Source organism: Exserohilum turcica (assembly GCF_000359705.1).
Source record: "Exserohilum turcica Et28A unplaced genomic scaffold SETTUscaffold_6, whole genome shotgun sequence".
Lineage (NCBI taxonomy): Eukaryota > Fungi > Ascomycota > Dothideomycetes > Pleosporales > Pleosporaceae > Exserohilum > Exserohilum turcicum.
Window position 1 is genome coordinate 563,138 of NW_007360277.1, and position 19,823 is coordinate 582,960.

Here is a 19,823-nt window from a genome sequence, read left to right on the forward strand (position 1 = left end):
ACGCGTTCCAGAGGTTATACCAGCATCAAGGCGTTTGGGCGCAAGGATCAAGAGTATGGGCAGTCAGTGTTGGATGGCATTTGGAATGTCAAGTTGAACCTTGTGCAAAGTTGCAGATTTAGTAATCACAGACATGCAACGCCCCTGTCGGTCCCGTACAAGGCTGACAGCATAGTCCGAAGACGGGCTGGTGCTTGCTTTGACGTGTTTAATAATGTTCCCACGTATGATCCCTGCCCGGCCTCAGCCTCCCTTCGGTCCAATCCTTGCCATACACATAGGCACTATGGATCTCCTCTTCGTCAATACCCAAATGATCATCCCCGTCTCGTCCTTGAAACCAGCCCAGCGCATACGTCTTCCCACTCTTCTCGAGATGCCGCGTCATTTTGCTCGAATTGAATGTCTCGGTGTCCACAAAACTGACCAGCATCTTGGACTGGTGAATGTAAGCAAGCACACTAGCCAGGGTGCCGATCTGGCGCGGCATAAACTTTTTGCTACGCCTCACGTAGGTTAGAAGCGCGATGCTGATGAGATAGAGAAGAATGGCCATGGTCAGTGTGAAGCTCGTCCAGAAACTGCGGAAGGTTTGTTCGGTGTTGGGCTGATTATGCTGATCGCGATTGTTGCTGCTATCCCAGAGCCCGGGAATGAACTGCTTGCCATCTACACTGATAGAGGACACGCAGACGGTCATGATTTCGGCAAAGACTGAGCCGAGGGCAACATTCATGACCAGAAAGTGGCCATTGAAAAAGGCCTTGAAAGGTAGCCACAGTGGATTTGTGCCCGCATAGTCCAGGGTGAGGGTTTTGGCTGGGGCGTGTCGGAGAGAAAGAATGTAGAAAGGTTGTAGCATGCGAACGTCGCAATTCATCGTATTCCAGAGGATCCGAATCATTGTTGCTAGACCGGTCATGACCCAAGGAAGCTTTTCTGACACGAAACCCAGACGCTCGACAAATGTAACTAGCGGTACCATTACAGTGAACGCTATGAGGAATCCGACAAAGGGTATTCCAGACCGCTTCCGCAGCATGATAGGCCTGGGGTCGGAGCCATGTTCGTGTATCTTTTCTCTGTTATTTCGGATGTACTCACCCTGCCAGAGTGAGCTCTTGTGCAGAATGTACCTTCGAGTACGAAGCTTCTTGTGAATCTGATCCAATGGCGCACAATCCAACCCTTTGAAGTCATTAAGGATATGACTCTTGGTAGCCATGGCTGCGATGCCCGCGATGCCTTTGGGGTCTGACTGCAAGCCGCTTTTTCGCCGCATAGCATACATCAATGCTGCACCGCAACACGCGACAGCAATGAGGCATGCCGAAACAGCCCTCGACCAAATTGGTTGAACTCTGATCGACTTCAATGGTGCAGTCTTACCGTCCTTTTCAAATGTATGCATGATAATGGACGGAGACTGCAAAACAGGGACCAGACTGCTAGCAAGTAATGTGCCCAGCGAGCTGTAGATGACGGCAAACTGTCTGTGATGGAGGGCTCTGAGGGGCACCAACCAGCTCATGAAAGTCAGATAGTCCATATTCAAAGACTCTCCTGCGGTCGCTCCCGTCTTCTTGGACAGCTGGTAAAAAGGTTCCAAGCGCTTGACTTCGAAATCCGTCATTTGCCAGAGCACGCCGTAAAAGACAAGGATCATGATAGGCGCATACTGCCACGCAAAGTACGTGGTGATGCCCATTCGGTTCACTCTTTCAAACTGTAACAGCCCGCCGCTTTCGTGGTTTTTCTTGACTTCGTTCATAGAGCGCTGACAGAGGTATTCCTGTACGGCAGCAAGTGCAAGTGCAATCAAAACAAGCATTAGTATCCACAATTGGCTCATCGTGGCCGGTCGCCAGTTTGGCATCTGAGGATCTGCAGAGTTGTTAAATTAATGATGTCGAGGGTGACGTGCAAATCGTACCTTTTGGAAAGAAATAACTAGTTTCCGCGCCTTTTCGTACAAGGCCAGCTTCAGCTGTAAGACTGGCCATTGACTCAAAGTCACGCGCAACGCCCTCGAAATCGCTAATGTCCACGGGAACTTCTGCCGCAACAGCAATAACTTGCCCAGTCTTCTCAGCTTCAATTTGAGCGTCCTTGGCCTGTTCTTCGACTACATCGTCGGCGGATAGTATTCGCCGATGGCCTGGAAAGTACCCTGGTGTTGGCCCCGCGGGTGTGTGCGTAAATGGTTTGTGCAAGATTGAAGTCATGCCAGCGCCCAGTTGCGCCTCGAGACTCTCGTATTCTGCAGCATGACGAGCCTCATTTAGCTCCTGGGCCCCTGTGTTCGCTTGGCCTGTGCCGACTTCAGTGAATCGCGTCTCGGCACCCTTCACTGGCAGACCTCCAAGAGAACTCAGGTCATATCCGACCGGTTCGTTTTCCTCTTCAATACCCTTGAGCCTTTCCTTTGTGTATGCTGTCTCCACATCATCTAAGCGGTTGTAGCTACGGGCCCTAAAGGAGCCGTTGTTCAACGAGGCGAGCCTATCCAACACCCTTCGAGTCCTGCTATTGCTCTTGTGCAATGGTGGCAAGGCATTTTCTTGGGTAAATATATTTGCAAGAGGATTATACGCGGTCTCCTCGGTAAACGCGAGTGGCCTTGGTGCGGGAGGTGTAGCCGCAACAGGTATGCGATTCGAAGTTTCGGGAGTTGGCACTGGAGGCGAAGGTAACGACTGTGGTATTTCTTCGGGGCTGCTGCTAGAGGGAAACAATCGAGAAATTCTATTTGAGACACCAGAGCTGGTCCTGTGTGCGAGTGGTGGTCGAGTCTGGGACGGTAAGGGACCCTCTGTTGTTGGAGAGCCAATACGCAAGGCAGAAGGAACCGAATGTTCTGGTTGGCGCCTGCCTGTAGCGGGGGAGCCTATCTGGAGGATAGTCGGCACCTCTTCCATGGTTGTTCTCGGTGGCCTGAGTAGTGTAAGCACCACTTCTTATGGTGGTTCATAGGTTGAACTCGTGGCGGACTTGGTAGCGAACGTGAGGCTGCGGTAAACAAGAATGAAAAGAAGGATTGCGGTCATGAGCGAAATGGGCGGGACAACAGGCCGCCAAAGGCTTTAGGCTTGCGGCTGAAGAGGCTTTCTAGCGTGAGCGTCGCGCCCCTCAGCCTGGTCGCAGCACGCCAAATAGCGCATCTAGGTGTTTACCATAAAACTTGCAGGGAAAGGGTTTCTTTTAGCTCGTCTGGGCACTTGCGAATTGCAGAGTGGGCAAATCACTTGTTGAGTTGTCCGCGTGTATCGTCAGCGCTTCAGAAGATGGAGGGACGGCTCAACCCGGACTGGAGCCAAGTTGCCTGGTGGCATTCGATGATACGGTCCAATGAAGCGAAAGAAAGGAGAAAGAAACAGATAGGGAACTCGGAGTTGGCAAGGTGAATTCCCATGCGCATGATGTGCTGTTGGACATTGCGAGTCGGTGCTGCTAAATATACGGCGCGCCGCAGCTAGGTTTGGCTTGCTTTGTGGCGCCATCAGCGGGAGACAGTTGGGGGCCAAACCCATCCTGATTTGGCACACAGGGTACGTGCACGGGTGCGCTGAGAAATGGATGATTGCAAGGCCATGGCGATGGTGATGGTGATGATGATGTTGTTGTAGGTAGAGACAAGGAGGGCAAGAGCCAGAAGACGCCGTGAGGCTTGGTACCTTCCCCGGCATTCACAATTGACGTCAGGACACTACTAGGACGAATGCAGACGCCTGCCTACGACTGCCGCCCATCGTCTGCAGGTACATGCTACACCCTCACTACGAACTCCTTCGGTATGTAATACCTCAAAGTTATCTCTTTCTCATTCGCAGCATTGGGCCCTTCCTGTTGGCCACAAACATGTCCCAAATCTGGTATTGATCCTCCAGCTGCCGCCCATGCGGACCCTTGCGGTCGCCTCCACCGAGATTGTCGTTTTCAACTCCCTGCACCTCGTACATCCAGAGCGTCTTTGCGAGAACAAGCCGCATCTCAAGCCAGGCGAGGTTCTTTCCGATGCAGCCACGCGTTCCAAAGGAGAAGGCACAGAAGCCGCTCTCCGCCAGGGCCACACTTTCCGCTGAAGAACCCTCCTTTCCAGACTCGTCCACGATCCAACGCTCCGGCCGGAACTTGAAGGGCTCGGGATACACGTTCTCATTGTAGCTGAGACAATACATGCCGGTGCTCACATGAAGACCAGCAGGGAAAAAGTGGTTGTCGACGCTGGTGCCCCCTGGAAGTACCTCTCGGCTGGGCTCCGCAGCCAGAGGTGGAGTCATGCGCATAGCTTCCTGGAGGAAGGCTGTGAGATACTTGCACGACATAATCTCGCTGCCGGACTTGATGTCACTGTAGTTTGCAAAGGTCGAGCGAATCTCGTCGGCGATTTTGTCCTGAATCTCGGAATTCTTCATAAGATAGAAAAAGGCAGCAGATAGGACGATCGAGGTTGTGTCTGAGCCGGCAATGGTCAGCAGCTCGCACTCAGCATACAGCTCATCCAGGTCATAGCCGCGCTTCCCCGTCTCCGGATCAACAGCTTTGAAGAGCCAATGGAAGAAATCTTTTCGGACCTCGCCCTCGGGCTTTGGGTTTCTCTCCAACTCTTGCTCTTCCCGAGAGCGGTTCTCAAGACACTTGGTTACGAACTCCTGCCACTTTACAACAGTTGGGGGCGATGCAACGGACAAGAGCCAATCAAGACCCCGAGGCTTTAGCCATACCCACCAACCAGCAAATGGACTGAAGGCAATCTTTAAAACGTTCGTTAGTGCTGCCTACACAGACCACAGAGAGGAAGGACTCACTGGGTGGATGACTTCCAGGTAATAGGCCATGACCTCCGGAATGTGGCGCAGGTCGCTCTCAGGCTCCTTCATATTGAAGTTCTTGCCAAAGCATAGGTCACCAAGGATATCGAAGACGAGCCAATTCATCCAGTCACACATGTTGATTGGCTTGGTCCATTCACCGTCCTTTGAGGCTTGCTGGCCAATCAGTTCCAGCCACCGGTCCAGGTTCGAATGCAGGAACACTTCGGCATCACGCAAAGCTGCATCGGAAAATGCGTAGTTCAGCACACGGCGCTTGCGAGCGTGAAGACTGATGGTCGTGCTGCTCCAGGTGTTGATGGACTTGATATTGCGTGGCCACACACTGTAGTAGTCGCTTTTCTTGACATTGCCTTTTGGTCCGAATATCTTCTTGAAAGCAGCCGGAGTATTGAGAACGACACTATCAGGACGGTACCGGAATTCAGGGCCTGCTACTCGTCAACAAATTAGGCTATGAGTATGCGGGACACAAGCATACCGTATTTCTCCTGCAGGCTATACATCCAAATATGCCTGTCGCCAGTGCGAGTGTGCCACCATGATGGAAACACTGTTAGGCGAGCCCAGAATGGACCGGGGAACGATGCGAGTGGGTGGAAATAGAGGCGGTATATGCAGGTAAATACGACATACGCCAATACCGAAGACAGGCACAGCGCAAAGAGGCTTGGGTATGACCCTCCGCCCAGAGAGTCCTGATAATTCATCATGCACGAGTTTTATTGGGTCAGAAAAAGAAAGGTCAAGGACACGAGAGCGAAGCGGACATCATGGAGATTTTTCTACGCATCTTATGCTCGTGGTTTATCCAGTACCGGCTGTCCTACACTTTGGCGTCTATTCCGCATACGTTCATTAGCGCCTGGTTGATTAGTCTGAAAGGCCTCGGATTTTGACTTGAGCCAGGGGTTCCTGTCAAAGATGGACGAAGAATTGTGGATTTTGCTTTTCGGTTGGCGCGAAAATTGGGGCCAACGAGCCGCTCCCGACAGCCCGTCCCTCACATGCTCTTGTCGATTACTACACATTTCGATGACACATACACACCCATGTCTTCTACATGCAGAACCACCAATCCCGCAGTGTCATCGGTTTTGAATGTTTCGGCGACCTCACATCCGGATGTTTGAACATCCAGATGAAAAGGCGAATCGCGTGGCAATGGATCGCTCGCTATACCCCATGGGACTGGAACTGCATTCTTCCTGGTCGATTTCGAAACAGTATGGGTGGGAAGGACCAACTTCCGATAGGGCTCTTTGGAGCTCTTGACTCAGGCGTGCAGTGCTAAAAGGGACTAAAGCGACGGTGTGTGTGGCTTCAACTCCGGCAGGCTGTCAGACTGGGCGCGATATTTCTTCCGCTTCCGCGACTCTACCCATGAGGCGCATGCGTCGCTTGATTGGTACTACGGATACAGACACAGGGAACATCTGGCTCGTACGCCACGCACTACAGATGCACCATGGATATGTATAGTTGCTTTTTGACTAATCAACATACGCTTCACCCCTACCTCGCCGTCGAAAATGGGCTCAAGGAAAAAGACGACATGGACGCCTTCACGCACACCGATTGTCAGTAGAATGCAGCGGCTCCCAGCAATTGGCTGACAGTGGCCTGCAAGTACCGAGGCCTACTCTGACTCGAGATCCGGTAACGAAGATCAGGGGCGCCAAATGGACAGCCAAGGCATTCCTTCCACACTGAAGAGGAAACTGATCTCCTTGACCGCAGCTTGCACGGCAGCGAGCCTCGCAATGAAGCAGGTGCTTGCAAGTAATCACATGTGAATTTTGCGATGGCCGTTGGATAATCCTTCTCAGCGCGAACGTGCTGTTTACTCATTGCCTCTGTTCGGCGAGGACGGCGCACCGCGCCTGGGTTGCGTCCAACATATACACGCCATTCCCGCCTACACGCCCAAATATATCTCACCGCGACACCTGAGTGTACATCGTTTTTCTTTTGGAGGAAAGGCTCCGCGGCTTACTTTTCCGAGTAACATCTCTGACTAAGTGCATCGACTGTGCATGATCAATGTGGAGAAGGCACTCATTTCGCTCCCGCCATAGCGTAGCGTATTAGGATAATACTCCAGCCTGTTTGGGGGCCACGATTCACGCCCATTTGTTTGCGAAAGGCGAAGCTGGAGCTCCCCGAGGAGCAAAGCCTATGCAAGCCCAGAAACGGGATCCACTCTCTAGCGCACCAGCGGGAGGGCAAGCCCTGGCTTCCGCAGGTTAGAGTTTGCCCAACAGCCACAAGCCCGGCGAAAACTGAGCATGTGAGTGCCACTCGTTGCCGCTTTGTTATTCGCATTGGTCCATTATGGGCTTCAGAAGCAAAAATGTCACAATGGACAGCCAAGGCGTCCACCGCCGGGAGTGGCTGCAGCGGAACGAGTCGCTGGCATCTGGGGCGTATGGCTAGGCCCGCCTGAGTATCCTCTGTTGAGTATAATATCGGTAACTGCGCATCATTTCGCAGATCAGACGAAGGTTGCATACCTGTTGTTCATCCTGCCGGCTTGTTTGTTTCTCTTTTTCTCAACGCAAGAGCACTCGAGCCTGTCCTCGACGACGGCCGGGGAAGTATCCTGAGCCATGGCGCCCATCGTCAACCCTCAAGAGAGCATGTAAGTTGTTCACGGCAACCCTCTTGTCTACCCCTAAATCAGGCCACGAGGCTGCTATTGGGCTCCCATAATCTATGGGCTCCCAGCGATGCCCGCAACGAAAAACATTGCACAACATCACGTTCTGACAGCAGCACAGTGAGGCTTTCCGCCATCGCCTTGATGGCGTCTCGATATTTACCTATATCATGATCATGGTGCTCGTTCCTCTAAGAATCTGGTGTCGTTACCGCCATCGGGGGTGGCGCAACGTGCAATGGGATGACTACATGGCTCTGGGCGCGTTAGCAATTGCAAACGGCTTCTTTTACGTGTGCATTATCGGTATGTCTTATCTTGATCTTAGTGGAGGGTGAATAGCAGCTCATGATAGCATTTCCAGGTATGCGGGAATCGTTGGGCCTTCACATCAACGAGATTGAGAACCCACTCCAAATCGTGGCTTTCCTAAAGAACGTTTACGTGGGCAACATACTCTACACCCTGAGTATCACGACAATCAAGCTCTCTGTGCTGGCTTTCTACTGGCGGTTATTCGAAATCAAGGCTCGAATCACCATTTGCGTTGTCACTGCCGCTGCAGTTGCCTGGTGTATTGCCATTGTAAGCCTGCTTTTTCACCGGGCAAAGATTGCCTGGGTCTCAGGATCTTGAGCGTCGAGATACTAACCAAGCTGTGCTTGTAGTTACTCTGTGTCATTCTCAGCTGCCTCCCTGTTCGAGCTGCCTGGGACATCACCATCACAGACGCAAAATGCATTGCCCTCCGTGGCATCTACCTCGGCGGCTCAGTCCCCAATGTCTTCCTCGACCTCTTCATCGTTCTCATGCCTCTACCACACGTTTGGCGCTTGAACGCGCCATTCGCGCAGCGCATCGTGCTCGCGGGCATGTTTGCGCTCGGCACATTCATCGCCGTCGTGTCCCTCGTGCGCCTCATCATCTTCCTACAGATTCCCATTGCTACGCAAGGCGATGTGACATACAACTTCCGCGAGATCATTATGTGGTCGATCGTTGAGGTCAACGTGGGTCTGGCGTGTGCTTGTCTGCCCAGTTTGAAGCCTGTATTCAAGATGGTGGGACTGAACAAACTCTTCTCTTTCTCTTCATCTCGGCCTTCGAACGTGGAATCTCCAGTGGCCTCACACCAGTACGCGACTGGCGGCTCGTCGGGTTCTAGGCCGCGTAAGAAGGGCGCTACTGGCGGCTTGTTCTCCACGCTGGCGGGCATGAGCAGGATGGATGATGAAGAAGAAACCAAATTTGCGAATGATGAATCTGGCAAAAACAATGCCGAGATCGAGTTGGCGCGTGTGAGCGACGATAGTGCACAGAGGAATACGGTGAGCGGCATCAATGTGCAGAAGAACTGGAGTGTCTTTGTGGATGAGAGGAAAGGTGGTCGGTAACAGAAGTTCACGACATCGATGATGGATCAAGCGCACTGTCTGCTGCATCGACCTCTGGATGCAAAAGCAGTAGAAAAGGGTGCAAGTTTTCGACACATACGTTTGGTATTTTAAAAGTGACCGCGGCGGTCCTCGTTTCTTTCTTCTCGGCCCATTGACTGCGGCTTTGTAGCTTCGGAAGCTTTCTTAATCAAGCAGGGAACATAGGAAAAGGAATAATTGTGCATTCGAGGTTGGGAAAAGGCTGGAGATGTAGGCAGGACAAAAAAGGCCTTGAAGGCATGTATGATAGATACGGAGTCGAAAAGTCAACGACTAAATGAACAGGTGCCATACGGCATTTTCACATGAGTGTTGCTCTATGAAGGACGGTACTCTCACGTGAGAAGATTCATTGCTTGCGTAAGGGCATGGAACGTACTGCGAGACCAGCCCAAATCTCCTTGGGCTAAGATCCAGACATACCAGGTCTTCTGCATCGTACGCCAAGTTGTGATATTACGCTTCAGAGGATACTCTTGGATGGGTAGGCTCGTGTTCAGAACCTCATGTCCGACCATCCGGCATAAGGTTTGAACGGTTGGGCCGCACTCCATGTGTGGCTGGACTAGTGTGGCATATATACGCGGCTTCCTAGGTTGCTATACGGTGTTAGTGGCCAAGAGCAATGCTCACCGCTGTGGCTTGAACCTTGTTTGGTGGCCCAGACTTTGTGGTGTTGTGATATTGTGGTGTTGTGGTGTTGTGGTGTTGTGATATTGTGGTGTTGTGGTGTTGTGGTGTTGTGGTGTTGTGGTGTTGTGGTGTTGTGGTGTTGTGGTGTTGTGGCGTTGTGGCGTTGTGGCGAGAGCACCAGCATATGTGGAAAGAGAGCAAGAGTGAGAGGAAAGCGGTAAGTAACCGCGCGGCAAGCCGGTGCTGCCTGCCTGTTGCTACCAAGTAGGGCGTGGGGCAAATCAGGGTCCGCCGTTTGTGACAAGGGTGTTTTTTTAGCGTAGGCAGCCACAACACAGTCCACTTGCCCACCTCACTACAACTCACTGTCTCCACTGGTTGGCATTAGACGGCCACTACTACGACCAGCACGGCCGAGAAAGCCCCGAACATCTCGCATGCGGGTTTCCATATACCGAAATCGAAAACTTGGGTGCATGCCGCACATACAGCTTGAAGATGCTTCCAAGAAGTGCCAGCCTTGTTTACAGGCCTGACAGCAACACCAGCATCTCAAAAACGCTGGAAACCCCCCCGCAGGCGTCACGCAGCAGCACAAAGGAAGTACCACAAGCTGGATCAAGCAGCTCTGAGCAGATTAGCACTAATCAAAACACACTGTTTTCGCCAGGCATGTCGGCGAGGCTGCCTACACCAGAGATATGTCTCACCAGCGAGGCTAAACCGGTACAAAAACCCCAGAGACTTGGCTCACAGCAGTCTAGCGCTTTCCAAGACTGCTTCAATCCCCTTCCTAATCCAGGAGGACACTTCTACTCAGCCAACCATCTCTTCGCACGAGGCGTTTGGATTGGCTACCTAGCGCCAGACAGGCAGGCCAAATCGTTTCGGGGGCTTCCCTCGTTCAGTCAGTTGAAGCAAAACTTTTCCAAGTTCACCAGACCACACCCTCCAGCGATAGAAGGCTCAGTTGGGCAAAACCGCTATGGTGTCTGTCGAGGATGCGCCGAGAGTAGTTCGGCATTGATCGAGTTGAGGGAGATTCAGTTCTGGCGCAAGTCTGTAAGTCACTTTCCAGGAGCAGTGATTACCCTTGACCGTCTCTGTCAACTGCCGGTCGCGATATGCTGACGATATTTAGAAGCTTGTCATTATGCCGCTTGACGGTGATGACGAGCTCGGAGTGTTTGCTATTATGGTACCACAGAAGAGCGACAGAAGCCTGAATGGTCTGCAATCCTACCGGCCCTACGAGAGCAAGGACAACAGCGATGAGATCTTTGCTAACGACTACATCGTACTCACTCACCGCAACCCTCAGAGGAGTGCCGAAATCCTAGCCACGGTCCTGGAGGTACTGCCAGAGCAAAAGCGTGCCGACACCGACGCAACGCGAGGTTCGGCTTGGGACACGAATGATGTATATGGCTCCTCGACTCTGCCCAATACCCCTACAACCGAAATTTTGGGATCGACAATGCAAAGCCTGGTGAGAATCAAGGCTGCCGAATATGGCTTGCGAGACGACATGTCGAGCCTGCGGAAACGACGCAAGGTTAGCATAACAGCTCCTCACAAACAGGATGCTACAGAAGACGACTACAAGAATTCCGATGATGGCCACATACAGCTAGACGCCAGACACGTTTCGGAAGTGTCATTCTCCTTTTCCAACTCAGGCCCGCGAGCTGCACAGCGACAACTATCTCTCGAGAGTCCATCCCTTAGACTCACCGACGAACAAGCGGACCGCATACATGTCTCTTGGTCTGTCAAAGACCAGGAAACGGAATACGAGTTTATCTACACGATGGCTGAATGCAAATCGTTTGCAGGCTTACTCGCGATGCTGGAAGAGGATACAGAGGCTATACCGGCCATTGGTCAGGTGCTGAAAAGCACAAAAATATGGTGCCTGAGCTACTGTGTTGGTGAAGGTGACGGCGCAAGCAAGGCGCTGGTTACTCGCAGGGAGTCGGAAGCTCCGTTTACCCAACTGCAGACTGCACTTGCCCAAGCTCCTCTTTGGAGCACCAGTCTCCCGGGTCGAGTTCGTGTTGAACTGAAATCTTTGAGCCGACCGGATTCCGCATGTGCCGCCTAGAAAAGGGCCCCTCGCTGCAGGGAATGCTTCCTGAATGACGGGCTTATCGATGGCGTTTGGGCGTTAGATTACATATACCCAGGATACGTTGGCTTCGTTGGAGATTGGACAGGCTCTAAATATGGTAGGTACTAATTGCATTTTACGCAGAGGCCAAGAGCTGGCTGCAGGTACACGTTGGGACGGATGGCCTCATTTGAGGTGCTTTGCGTTGCTCGAACGTCTATCCTGGTCGATGAGCATGTATTCCAAGGTCTCCCCGACACTCTTACCTAGCGATGTCCACTACCGAGGTCACCAGTGCCGTCAGCCGGCTTACGGCTCAGCGGGCGGGTCGACAGGCTAGGCAGAGTTTGCAGGCGGCGTTGAGTGTTGTGTCGCTGGCTTCTCAGCAGCGCCTCCAGGCACATACGTGTCTTGGCGGATGAATAGCAACGTGCACAATGTTGTGTAAGTCTTTGGAAGATCGGCGTGCTAATGCGCCGCTGCGGCCAATAGGCGAGAATTGCCCGACGCTTCCGCCTTCCCTTCAGAGCCTGGCGCGGCTGACTCTGTAGACGAGCCTTCCGTACACGGCGCTACGGTTTCTTCATCTGTACTTTTGCCATCTATCGCATCTTCCTATCATCTTCCCCTTGTCGCTCGCTTGGCTCGCGTACTACTCTAATTGCTGTCATACAGGCACCCACTGATCGGGCCCGTTGCTAGTGTCCATTGTTTGCCCTTTGCATCCTGAGCGCATCTGCATGTAATCATACCGAACAAAATCAGCACTACACATCACGTTTCTTTACAGATTGTCACCCCGCCACGCTCAGCACCCGAGCATCCGGACGGAGCAGCTGCAGTAGCTCATCTCTGGTCTTTCGGGCGATTCCCGGCATTTGATACACCCAAGGCGGCCATGGACAGCTCGGCAATCGCGTATGCGACGTCCAAGGACTGGCTCGATATCATGAAAAACCGGTCCAAGGTGCGCATGCATGAGCTGATTGAGCGTCTTGGGTTGCGTGCAAAATGGTCGTCGAATAAGCGCGGCAAGACGAATTTTGAATCGGCCTTGGTGCGCGAGCTTGTGGCGGATATGGGCGAGGTGGTGTCCACGCTTCCGAAAGAGCCGGACGAGTTGATGAAGTTTTTGAGTGACGAGGGAAGCCTGAAAGAGGAGGTTGACGGGTTGCTCGAAAAGCATGGGGCTAAGGTTTGGGGGCGCGTGGGGGATCGCGAGCATCTTCTCACGGCGAACGAAGCTGGCGTCGAAGAGGGCCTCTACCCCAGGGATCTGTACTTTGAAAACGACGAGGACAAGCAACTGTAAGCGAAGCTGCTCTGGCGACCCAAGACTGGCATGGCCATGGACGAATGCTGATTGTCACAAAGAATCCACAAGCTCCTCCACTGGTGGATTGGCCTCAAGGCATGCAATGTCATTCTTGCGCGCGAACGGCTTGACCGCGAAAGGAGGAAGAAGGCAGAGAATCGACAGGCGCGAGCCGAGGCCGAGTATTCTGGCCAGCAGGAGGGCGGAACGCCAGCATCGTTTGTTGCGCTTGCGCCCAACTCGGTCTTGCACGATGGTGATACGGTGTCACGTGGCAGTCCAATTTCATCCAGTGCCATGCTTACCCCCCCAGAGTCGGGTGAGAGTCCCATCATGGGTCCCCGGGACGCAGGTAGGTTTTCACAAGTGTTCAACGGGGGACATGGGTCTAACGCCCGCCTTTACAGTACATCAATCGCAATCGCTACAGCAGCGGCAGAACATTGTTGAAGGCGTGTGGAGTCGACTAGCCGTGGAAGCAAGCAGGTCACGAGACGCCAGTACGTCTGCACACGGCCATGGTACGCACGCTGCAGAAGGCAAAGCAGCGGTAGAGCAGCAGATTGCAAACACGAACCAAGCCGTTGTCGACCGGCAAATCAGCGTCGAAGTGGCCAAGCTGGTGGCCAGTTTCCGCTCTGATGACGCGGCAGGAGAAGAGATTCCGCAGCCAAACAACAGCATACCGTACCGCGGGCTGGATTACGACGGGCTGCGTGCATTGCGGCAATACGTCTACGGAGAAGAGCGTGGGGTGTCAGTGGACGAGGAAGCGCTACTCAACCAATTGGAGAAGACGTGGCGGGAGCGCGTCCGTGCCGACTACCAAAAAATGGTTGAGAACATTCCCGTTTTCATTGCGCGAGAACGGGCATTCCTGACATGGGTCGAACTCAAGCGGCATTTGGCAGCGCTGCAGCGTGCCAACGAACGTAAGTTGAGCGTTTGCAACCTTATGTGCGTGTGTGGAAACTAACGCGTGGCTACAGGCTGGTCAGCAGAAGGACACACGGCAGCCGAGATTGAACGGCGGATCCAGCAACACCGCACTCTGATGGGGTGTACGCAAACGATTATTGCCAACTTTGAGGATGTGGGCCAGGGCTTTGGGCTCGGGCCTAATGTGGCCGTTGACCGCGACGAGCTGTTACGACAGGCATTGGTAGTGCTGGCTGGGGAAAAGTATGCCGTCGAGATGCAGTGGAAGCCAGTAGAGTTTACGGCGACCATGGCGTGGCTGCATGAACACCTGGAGAACTTCCGTCGCGAGGAAGAGGAGGACGGAAAGGGTATGCTTTGGCATGCCGCATAGCTCCGAAGTTTGTCGCATTGCTTTTTTTTGCTCCTCTTGTTCGTGTCGTGCCTCTATACACTATATGTCGGTATTATAGTGGTAAAGTTTGTATGCGCGGATCTTACACCGTACAGGCATTCAGCATGTCAGGGATCGATCGATCGGGCAGAATTGAAAGGCCCACCAGGCGTACCCCCATTCGGGAAAATTGTCTTTTCGGGTAGGTCAGCCGTAAGGAGGGGAGGGGGGGGGTGGGATGGTTTCAGCTAATACTCGCTCTTGTTACAGGAGCGTGTAGGATTAGACTAGCTTAGCTGTGCCACTTGTGCATGCATGTCCTTGCGGAGAGCCTTTTGCATGTGTGGGTGCACAGGCTGCAGACGTGTGGGGTGGGAGAGTGTGTGCGTCAAGGTGGGAGAGAGAGAGTGTGTGTGTATGTATGTATGTATGTATGTATGTACGTATGTACGTATGTATGAGTGTGTGTGTGTATACGAGAGAGAGTGTGTATGAGTGTGTTAGCGTGTGCGTGCGTGTGTGTATGCAACACGGCATGGGCAGGGTCAGAGCGGCGTGGGCACGAGTATCCAGAGATTAAACAAGCCAACGTCTCACGTAGTGCCAAGAATAAGCGCAAGTATGCAGCGATCAATAGTTCGGCACCTAGTATCCGGGCGAATACACGGCTCGGCAGCACTTCGCAGTACTCTTTCGCTTAATGTAACCTGCGGCCAAGGGGCGTGGGTTTGGCTCCGCACTGCGCCGTAAATGTCCCTAATAATGCCACGTTCCTTATTTTAGAGTACGGTGGACGGGCGCCCGCGATTAGTGAGCACAGTGCCGCGGACTTGTGCAGGGCGACAGGCAGCCAGAGGCACGCGATGCCATGTGATGTGATGGGATGCGAGGCGAGCGGATGCTTTGCAGTACTGGTTAGTACATGGATACTTGGGGAGGGGAGACGGGGGGGTGCACAAAGGGCAGGGTAGGGCAGGGTAGGGCAGGACAGGACAGGACAGGACAGGACAGGACAGGGCAGAGGGGCACAAAGGGGGGGGAGGGGCTTGCGCTTATCACGTACGCAAGTAGTAAGTAGTGGCAGGCAGAAGAGAGGGACGAGCACGTCATAGATGCAAGGTGTAATTGTAACTCCTGACCACGAGAGCAAGCAGTCGAGCAGCGGGCTATACGGAAGCGTGGCTAGTGCGCTTCATTTGCTGATAGCAGGCGGCGGCCAGTGCTTGGTTTGAGTAAGAGGATCGGACATTTTGGCCTAGGCGAGTAAGAGATTTTGCGGCTAGCGACCAAAGCACCTGTACCGCCGGGCGTTGTAGGAAGTATAGATATGACTAGCATAATGCAACCCAGTGACCATAGACACAGGCCCATAGTGCAAGCGTCGTATATCAATGTACTATCAACAGGCCCAGTGCGAACGGGCCCGCGCCGCCTGGACGAATGAGGGCCGCGCGGTACTATCATTACACCTCATGGGGAATTATTGGCATGCGAGTCATTAACCTTCGGGATGCACACGCGTATTACCTATGCACATGTTTTTTTTTATTTGCGGCCCCTGCCACCACTGCTGTCTCGCTACTGGGCGCACGCACGTCTCTTCTGGGTATCTTTTCGACGCAGCATACTTTCTGTCGCTTCTTACACGTCACCGGCATCAATCATCATCAATCATCACCCACCCACCCACTTGTTCTCTCCCTCGCTCCCCGTCATCGCCACCATCCTTCCTGTCGCCCCGTCTCACCCACCACCACCCTCTTTTGCTCGACCCGTTTCGCTGCTGCTGCTGCTGCACAGTCTGCCGTCATCCTTGTGCCTCTATGTGCAGGGGGTCCTATGTTCTTTGTTTGCTGAGTAGCACGATCGGCATCTGAGACTGGACAAAGTTTTTTTGGAAGAGGCAGCTGGCAATAAAAAAAAACTTTGTTCCAAGACGGTCTAGTGGAACGTACTCCTTTTACCTTGCCGAGCCATCATCCCACCCTCCCACCCCCCCCCCCAAACTCAACCCAACCCACCTGGTCCCATCACACCTTTTGGCGCGTGTGCATGCGCTGTCGTCTGTCATCTCCCATCCGTCTACGCTTCCATTCTCGTTTTTTTCCTCTCCCCTTCTTCTATTTTTTCCACGTACTATCCATGCAGCGCCATGAGCTCAAAAGATAACCTGGCCCTGGATCTTGAGCACGGCGTGCGCCGATGGGACCGCGCGCGCTGGATTTCCGTCTTCAGCTCACATAACCCGACTATCCGCGAGGTCACCGAGTGCCTGGGCCTTGGCCTGTCGGCCTCGTCGTCGACCACCAACCGCGGCATCCCCAAGTTCGACAACCCAGATTATCGCAAGCTGTCGAGCGAAGTCACCAAGCTGTCCAAGGAACTGCCAAAAGAACGAGATGCATTGCTCGATTTTGCCGCGGACCCGCATTCCCTGGACCAGGAGCTCGAGGACCTGCTAGCGAGTTACGGACCCGCTATTTGGGGCAAGGATACCGACCGCAGCTGCCTGTTGACGCCGGATGCTACCAAGAAGACGTACAACAAAGATTTGTTTTACGAGGAGCCCGAGCACAAGGACATGTAAGTTTTGTTGATGCACGTGTGTGCTTGTGGGAGGGGTGGGTGTGTGTCGACGGGTGTGTGGGTGTGGGTGTGTGTGTGGGCGCGCGCTAAGCTTGTTACAGCCTCAAGATACACCTGCATCGATGGATCATCATCAAGGCCTGCTACTACATTCGCAACATGAAGCTAAAAAGACCTTCGGGTGCGAATGAATATGACCAGCTCGCCGACATGGACACTGAAGGCCTAGTACGTTATTACCGTCGTCTGATACCGTCGCTTTGTTAATCAAATGCAGTCACCGCACAGCACACCGCAGTCGCTTACTCCACCAGACATGGACACCGCCACTGGAGCCGACCTGGAAGTCAAGCCAATCAATCTCAAGAAACGCAAAAGCAACGCCCATCTGACCATGTCGGACGACGAGGAGATGCTGGACGCGACTCCTGTCAAGCGGCCCTACAGCACCATGCCCATCAGCCGCAAGGACAGCCCGAGGAAATCACTCAAATCACTCTACCCCGCCGTTTCGGGCAGTATGGAGAACATGCCGCCAATGCCACTGCATGTCCACCGTTTCTCTCCGGCACCAGGCACCGGGCCCGAAGTCAGCAGGCCGCAGCTTGCTCCTCTCTCAAACAACGAGCTCAATGGTGCATCTCGGCCACTTGCTATTTCCCAGGGCCTGGCACCAGTGAGTTTTACAGCCGTCAACTCTGGAAGCTTTACTGCGGTCAACACTACAACGCCCGTCAAGGAGCCTCTCCGGGATCCAGTGCGGGAAGCTTCGCGAGAAAACTCCAAGGAGCTCCCGCGGCCCTCGCCTGCAACCGGCCATCGCCACAGCAATAGCTACACGAGTCCGTATGAGCCATCTCCGCACAACTCTGCTCCTAACCGGCCTGCTACCGACCCTCCACGTTCTGTGCCGCCGGCGACGCCCATTACTGCTTCTAGCAGCCACGTGTTCCAGCCTATAACCTCAACGGCATCTACTAATGGAACCAGTGGGCACCCCAAGAAGGAATCACCTGCACTCCAGCATGTCCAGCACGCTCACATCGCTCCGCAGCCACCGTCACAACCACCGTCACAACGACAAAGCCCGCAGTTGCACCACGTGCTACACCCCGGCCCGGCGCAACATACCCAGCATGGCCAGCTTCCATCTCATCCGCATATTCAGCCCCAACAGTCTTCAACTCGACCCCCGAGTCCAGCTAATGCTTCAACACACCACTTTGGTCGGTCTCTTGCACCCCATCCTCGCAGTAGATCCAGTACACCCCATGCGCAGGCCGCATCTAATAAGCCACCTACGGCACCTAATACGCAGCCGGCGCCTGTATCCTCTGTACAGACAGCAAGCGCTTACGGAATACAACTGGTTCCCTCACAGGAAGTACCACCAATTGCCCCAAGCAACCTCCGAGCACCTCCGAGCCATCTTCAACCACTTCTCTCCCACCATGCCTCCCACCAAGCCGTGCTGAAGAGCCAGCACCCGGAGCCGCCGCACATGACGCAGCCGTCTTCAGCACTTACCCGGCAAGCGGTCCCCACAGCCGACCTCCGCCTTCTCCAATGCGAAGTCACGGCCGGCCTGTTTACGTTCTTTTTCCCTCGCACTACAATGCCTCCAGACGAGACAGCCCTTCTGCAGCGGCTCCATGCGCTATGGTTCCATGGCGAGTCGCTGTTCCGCAGTGAGCTTGCAGGCCACTACGAGCTGGTTTCCAAGATTCTGACTGCGTGGCTGCACGAACGCCAGGCCATTTCAGCACTACGTCACTCAATGGCAGCGAATCCGGGCGTGTCACACGTGGGGCTTGTGGATCGCCTGCTGGCGATGAATGATCTTCGAGCCATGCGACTCAAGTGGAAGAACATGAGCCCGATTGACGGCATGAGCCCCGAAGATCTGCTGTGCATGGCGTTCAAGGCCATGACCAACACCGAGGGCAGCGAATACCTGTTCAAGGACGGCCTGGCACGGCTCGAGCTCGGCGTGTTTGAGTTTCTGCGCAACGAAGACAGTAAAATTGTCATGCAGAGACGAGAGACGCGAGCGGTGTAAGCTTGCCGGGAACCTTCTCAACGACTCTTTTCTTTTGGATTCTCTTGCATCTTTCTCACGTTGTACTAATGCACTACTGTAGCGTGGGTGGCCCGTGTGGGTATTCTCTTGGTTGGCGTTTTCCTTAGCGATGGCGTTTTCGTCTCTTTTGTTCTTCAGATACCCGCCTAGGGTTGGGAAAAGCCAGTGTTTTAGTTTTGTTCACGCCGCATGTTTTAGTAGACTGAGATAAGAGTTTTGTAATAGGTCGGGGACAGGAGCCGCGCAACGGTCGCAGTATATGTGGCGGGTGGTAATGGCTGGCTGGCTGGCGCGTGCAGGGGCGCATACGTATAGGGAGCAGGGCCGGTCTTTTTTGGGCGTAGGTAGGATGCCGGAGTTTGTGCCGCAGTATTGAGAGAAAAGCAAGACTGAACCAGCATGCATAGCCAGTGTAGCCTAAAAATAAGTGGTGCCGCCCCCTTGCACGCCCAGGACCGGACTACGAGCACACTACATGTACGAGCACGAGTATCCCATGTGTATGGGGGCTGGCCGCATGATCACCCACACGTCGTCACGTGCGCTCGCCGAACCCTGCAACGTTCGCATGCCGTCGCACACGCTCCCCTCCTGACGCGCCGGCCCCTCAACAGCCCTTTCACGCCCTTGGCCCGATGCGGCACTGATATGCAATGCCCGCTGCGGGCGCGCCTTCCCCGTGGCCGCCCGTGGTGGCTGCCGTGTGCTACGAGGTTTCACCTCAGCCTCATGACTACCAGCAGCCTCGCCCATTCAGCGCCTAGGCCCGCGCACCCTTGGCTGCCATCCACGGCCCCGTGGGCTTCTCACGCGCTCGTCCTCGCCCTCGCTGCACACCCTCTTGCGCCCGCCCACTGCTA

General features: G+C 54.0%; 6 protein-coding genes across 6 annotated transcripts; 4 read left to right on the forward strand and 2 right to left on the reverse strand.

Moving 5' to 3' along the window:
* Positions 1-208: 208 nt before the first annotated feature.
* SETTUDRAFT_95999 (uncharacterized protein) lies at positions 209-2,918 on the reverse strand (the record flags this gene model as incomplete). The annotated part of the gene is made up of 2 exons (XM_008031463.1): positions 209-1,884; positions 1,934-2,918. The coding sequence occupies 2 exons, from the start codon at positions 2,916-2,918 to the stop codon at positions 209-211; spliced, it is 2,661 nt and encodes an 886-aa protein (XP_008029654.1).
* Positions 2,919-3,636: 718 nt separating this feature from the next.
* SETTUDRAFT_173314 (uncharacterized protein) lies at positions 3,637-5,542 on the reverse strand (the record flags this gene model as incomplete). The annotated part of the gene is made up of 3 exons (XM_008031464.1): positions 3,637-4,754; positions 4,809-5,263; positions 5,314-5,542. The coding sequence occupies 3 exons, from the start codon at positions 5,540-5,542 to the stop codon at positions 3,810-3,812; spliced, it is 1,629 nt and encodes a 542-aa protein (XP_008029655.1). The 3' UTR covers positions 3,637-3,809.
* A 1,826-nt stretch (positions 5,543-7,368) lies between these two features.
* Positions 7,369-9,146, forward strand: SETTUDRAFT_165051 (uncharacterized protein). The gene is made up of 4 exons (XM_008031465.1): positions 7,369-7,473; positions 7,613-7,797; positions 7,856-8,076; positions 8,160-9,146. Exons 1-4 carry the CDS (start codon positions 7,442-7,444, stop codon positions 8,883-8,885), a joined length of 1,164 nt encoding a protein of 387 aa, XP_008029656.1. The 5' UTR covers positions 7,369-7,441; the 3' UTR covers positions 8,886-9,146.
* A 1,086-nt stretch (positions 9,147-10,232) lies between these two features.
* On the forward strand, positions 10,233-11,664 carry SETTUDRAFT_96375 (uncharacterized protein; the record flags this gene model as incomplete). Its single annotated transcript, XM_008031466.1, has 2 exons — positions 10,233-10,529; positions 10,702-11,664. The coding sequence occupies 2 exons, from the start codon at positions 10,233-10,235 to the stop codon at positions 11,662-11,664; spliced, it is 1,260 nt and encodes a 419-aa protein (XP_008029657.1).
* Positions 11,665-12,568: 904 nt separating this feature from the next.
* On the forward strand, positions 12,569-14,297 carry SETTUDRAFT_156304 (uncharacterized protein; the record flags this gene model as incomplete). Its single annotated transcript, XM_008031467.1, has 4 exons — positions 12,569-12,978; positions 13,045-13,337; positions 13,393-13,917; positions 13,975-14,297. 4 exons carry the CDS (start codon positions 12,569-12,571, stop codon positions 14,295-14,297), a joined length of 1,551 nt encoding a protein of 516 aa, XP_008029658.1.
* Positions 14,298-16,423: 2,126 nt separating this feature from the next.
* On the forward strand, positions 16,424-19,329 carry SETTUDRAFT_173317 (uncharacterized protein). The gene is made up of 4 exons (XM_008031468.1): positions 16,424-16,880; positions 16,985-17,111; positions 17,161-18,267; positions 18,394-19,329. Exons 1-4 carry the CDS (start codon positions 16,450-16,452, stop codon positions 18,940-18,942), a joined length of 2,214 nt encoding a protein of 737 aa, XP_008029659.1. The 5' UTR covers positions 16,424-16,449; the 3' UTR covers positions 18,943-19,329.
* The last annotated feature ends 494 nt before the right edge of the window (positions 19,330-19,823 follow it).

Excerpts from the sequence above, each read along its gene's own strand:
- SETTUDRAFT_165051 (XM_008031465.1), top strand. The coding sequence starts at position 7,442 with ATGGCGCCCATCGTCAACCCTCAAGAGAGCAT. Across the intron at positions 7,474-7,612 it reads GTCAACCCTCAAGAGAGCAT|TGAGGCTTTCCGCCATCGCC; the intron begins GTAAGTTGTTCA and ends ACAGCAGCACAG. Across the intron at positions 7,798-7,855 it reads CTTTTACGTGTGCATTATCG|GTATGCGGGAATCGTTGGGC; the intron begins GTATGTCTTATC and ends TAGCATTTCCAG.
- SETTUDRAFT_173317 (XM_008031468.1), top strand. The coding sequence starts at position 16,450 with ATGAGCTCAAAAGATAACCTGGCCCTGGATCTTGAGCACGGCGTGCGC. Across the intron at positions 16,881-16,984 it reads GAGCCCGAGCACAAGGACAT|CCTCAAGATACACCTGCATC; the intron begins GTAAGTTTTGTT and ends AGCTTGTTACAG. Across the intron at positions 17,112-17,160 it reads ACATGGACACTGAAGGCCTA|TCACCGCACAGCACACCGCA; the intron begins GTACGTTATTAC and ends AATCAAATGCAG.